At 46.1% G+C, this 3,097-nt stretch overlaps 1 protein-coding gene across 3 annotated transcripts in view; it reads right to left on the bottom strand.

The window, feature by feature from the left end:
- The window catches only part of polr3glb (RNA polymerase III subunit GL b), a 13,958-nt gene extending 10,993 nt beyond the window's left edge, over positions 1–2,965 (bottom strand). Inside the window, exons 1-3 of one of the 3 annotated variants that reach the window (XM_048620335.1) lie at positions 2,507–2,962; positions 1,891–1,985; positions 376–505 (exon numbers count right to left, since the gene is read on the bottom strand). In XM_048620335.1, coding sequence (XP_048476292.1) covers positions 376–454 — 79 coding nt within the window. In that variant the 5' untranslated portion in view covers positions 455–505; positions 1,891–1,985; positions 2,507–2,962. Of the gene's footprint in view, positions 1–375; positions 506–1,890; positions 1,986–2,363 lie in introns of all 3 variants that reach the window. The other 2 variants (XM_048620334.1, XM_048620336.1) reach the window with 2 other exon arrangements.
- Positions 2,966–3,097: the final 132 nt, after the last annotated feature.

The raw sequence follows: 3,097 nt of genomic DNA, 5'->3' as shown, positions 1-3,097 counted from the left end.
CCAGGGACTGAAATCACTGTCACCCTAGGACTGAAATCACCGTCACCCCCAGGGACTGAAATTACTATAAGCAACCCTCCCCAAAATTCAGGAGTGAAATCACCGGCACTACACCCCACTCCAACATCCTAGAAATCTCCATCACACGCCCAACCGCCCGGGGACTGAATTAACCGTCACCCCTAACCCTAACCCTATCGCCTCTCCCAAAACGCCTCAGGACTGAAACCAGCATCACCCCCTGCAAATGAAATTATCCTTATCTCAGAGCAGGGAAGCACAGCCTGGGGCAGTTGTACAGAGACAGGGAAGGGGCTGGGAGAGCAGTGACCAAGGGAATGGCCTTGTACAACACGTCTTAGACTCTGACAGTACCTTTCTTCGGCGCAGCAGGTTTGACATAGTACGGCAGGCTCCTCATGGCTCCCCGCAGTTCTTGCTTTAACGCCAGCATGTATTCAGCCTCCTCTCCAGTCTGCAGTGGAACTGCCTTCAACTCTAGAGACTGAGACATACAGAGTGTCACAGTGAACCACTGGGACTGAGCCAGAGGTGACGAAATCCCCAATCCTTTGGCAAGCCTTTCACCCGACTGCAGAACATCCCCCTACTGCCAGACACAGACAGCCTTTATTCCCTCTGACCCTCAGCGTAGATCCTCCCTCACACGCTAAATACACAGCTCCCCAAATTCCCTCTGACCCTCGGTGCAAAGCCACCTTCACAAACTCAATACACAGCCACAACCCTTGCCCAGTCTGGACTACATGTGACAGGCATGTGTTCAAACCTCCAATGCTCTCCATTATGCAGTTGAACCAAAACACTAAGGAAAAATCAAACAATACTATGGGTGTCCCTACACCACATGGTTCAAAGTGGCGGCTCAAGTGGGCGATGAGAGATAGGCAATAAATTCTGGCCATGTCAGCAATTCCCACACACCAACAATGAACAAAAAAATGTTGACTCTAATGATGCTCAAGAGGGAAAAAAAATGCCCTGTTTCTTTTTAAAATGGGCCACCTCTTATTTTTAAACAGTGTTTCCTCATTCCAGATTCTCCCACAACAGGAAACAGTGTCTCCATATCCAACTTGTCAAGATCCTTCAGGTTTTCATCGGTTTGAATCAAGTTGTCTCATTCTTCTAAACTCCAGTGGACCCAAGCCTAGTCTGTCCAATATTTCCTCATAAGACAACCACCCATTCCAGGTATTAGTCTGGTAAACCTTCTCTGAACTGCTTCCAATGCTTCCTAAAATAAGGAGAACAATACTGTACACAACAGTCCAGATCTTGTCTCACCAGTGTCATGTGATACCGAAACACAACTTCCCTACTTTTACCCTGATGAAGGGTATAAACCCGAAACCTCGACTTTCCTGCTTCTCTGATGCTGCCTGACATGCTGTTTTCCTCCAGCTCCACACTGTATTGACTCTGACTCCAGCAGTTCTTACTATCCCTTACCCCCTACTTTTATATTCAGTTCCTCTCACAATAAATTATAACATTCTATTCACTTTCTTGATTACTTGCTGTACCTGCAGACTAACCTTTTGTGATTCATGCACTAGGACACCCAGATACCTCTGCATCTCAGAGCTCTGTAACCTCTCACCATTTAGACAATATGCCTTTTTTTTATTCTTCCTGCCAAAGTGATCAGTTCCTACATTTTACATTTCATTTGCCAAATCTAGTTCACCTGTATGTTTTTGTAGCCTCCTTATGTTCTTATCACAACTTACTTTCCCACCTATCTTTGCATCATTGGCAAACATAACAACTATATCTCCTCTGCCTTCATCCATGTACTTTACATAACTTGTAAACAGTTGAGGCACCAGCTCTGATCCCTTGACATTCCACTTACATCCTACCAACCTGAAAAAGATCCTCTTTTTTCCGTTAGCCGGCCAATTTCTTATCTGTGTCAATGTGCTGCCGGTCCATCACGAGCTTTTATATTCCACAAGAACCTATAATGTAGGACCTTATCAAATGCTTCTTGAAAATCTAAGTGTAACACATTTAACAGTTATCCTTTATCCACAGCACATGTTAGTTCCTCAAAGAACTCTATTGGTCAAACATGATTTGCTTTTCGCAAAACTATGTTGACTTTGCCTGATTACCTTTAACATATCTAAGTGCCCAACTGATATTTTCTCTATGACTCGTGTTAAACTAACCGGCCCTGTAGTTTCCTGCTTTTGGAGTCCCTCCGTTTTGGAATTAAGGTGTTCCAAATTAATGGGATCCTCCCTGAGTCTGGAGAGCTCTGGAAAATTAGCCTTTTCTTGTTAACTGTTCTCATATTTCTGGCTAGCTTTCTCTCGAACTTAAACTTTTCCCACCTTAATGCTTTTCTTTGGTAATTTTTTTGTTGCTTTTTCATTATATCCCATTGTGCCTTTGCACAGTTCCAGGCTCTTTTTTTCCCTCTAAACTGAGCATTTGTATCAACCACCCATGGTCTGCTCATTGGAATTTTCCTTACTGTTTGGGGAATTCGGGTTGTAGAAATGAGAAGGGTTTGCAGGCCAGGGCTTTGGGGATCGGGGATCAGGAATCAGGTATCGGAGGTTGTGGAATCGGGGATTGGGAAACAAGTGGGTTTACAATCGGGAGGGGTGCAGAAATTGGGAATCAAGGTTGCAAATCAGGGATTTCGGGATTGGGGATGAGGCGGTTGGGAATCGGGGGTCAGGAGTCAGGGATTGAGAATCGAGGGTTGGGAATCAGGGGGTCAGGATGAAGGAATTGTGGGTTGTGATGAGAGATCAGGGATGAGGGTTCAGGAATCAGGGGGTTGGTGATGATGGGTCAGGGATGAGGGATGAGGGATCAAGGATCAGGGATCATGGATGAGGAATCAGGGGTGAGGCATCAGGGATAAGGGATCAAGGATCAGGGACAAGGGAGCAAGGGTGAGGGGTCGGGGATGAGGGATCAGGGATGAGGGATCAGGAATGAGGGATCAGGAATGAGGGATCAGGAATGAGGGATCAGGGATCGGGATTTGGGGATGAGGGATCGGGAATGAGGGATCGGGGATCAGGGATGAGGGATCAGGGTTCGGGGATGAGGG

This window comes from Rhincodon typus, chromosome 46 (genome assembly GCF_021869965.1).
Source record: "Rhincodon typus isolate 14 chromosome 46, sRhiTyp1.1, whole genome shotgun sequence".
Classification (NCBI taxonomy): domain Eukaryota; kingdom Metazoa; phylum Chordata; class Chondrichthyes; order Orectolobiformes; family Rhincodontidae; genus Rhincodon; species Rhincodon typus.
This window is presented reverse-complemented; position numbering and strand designations above follow the sequence as displayed.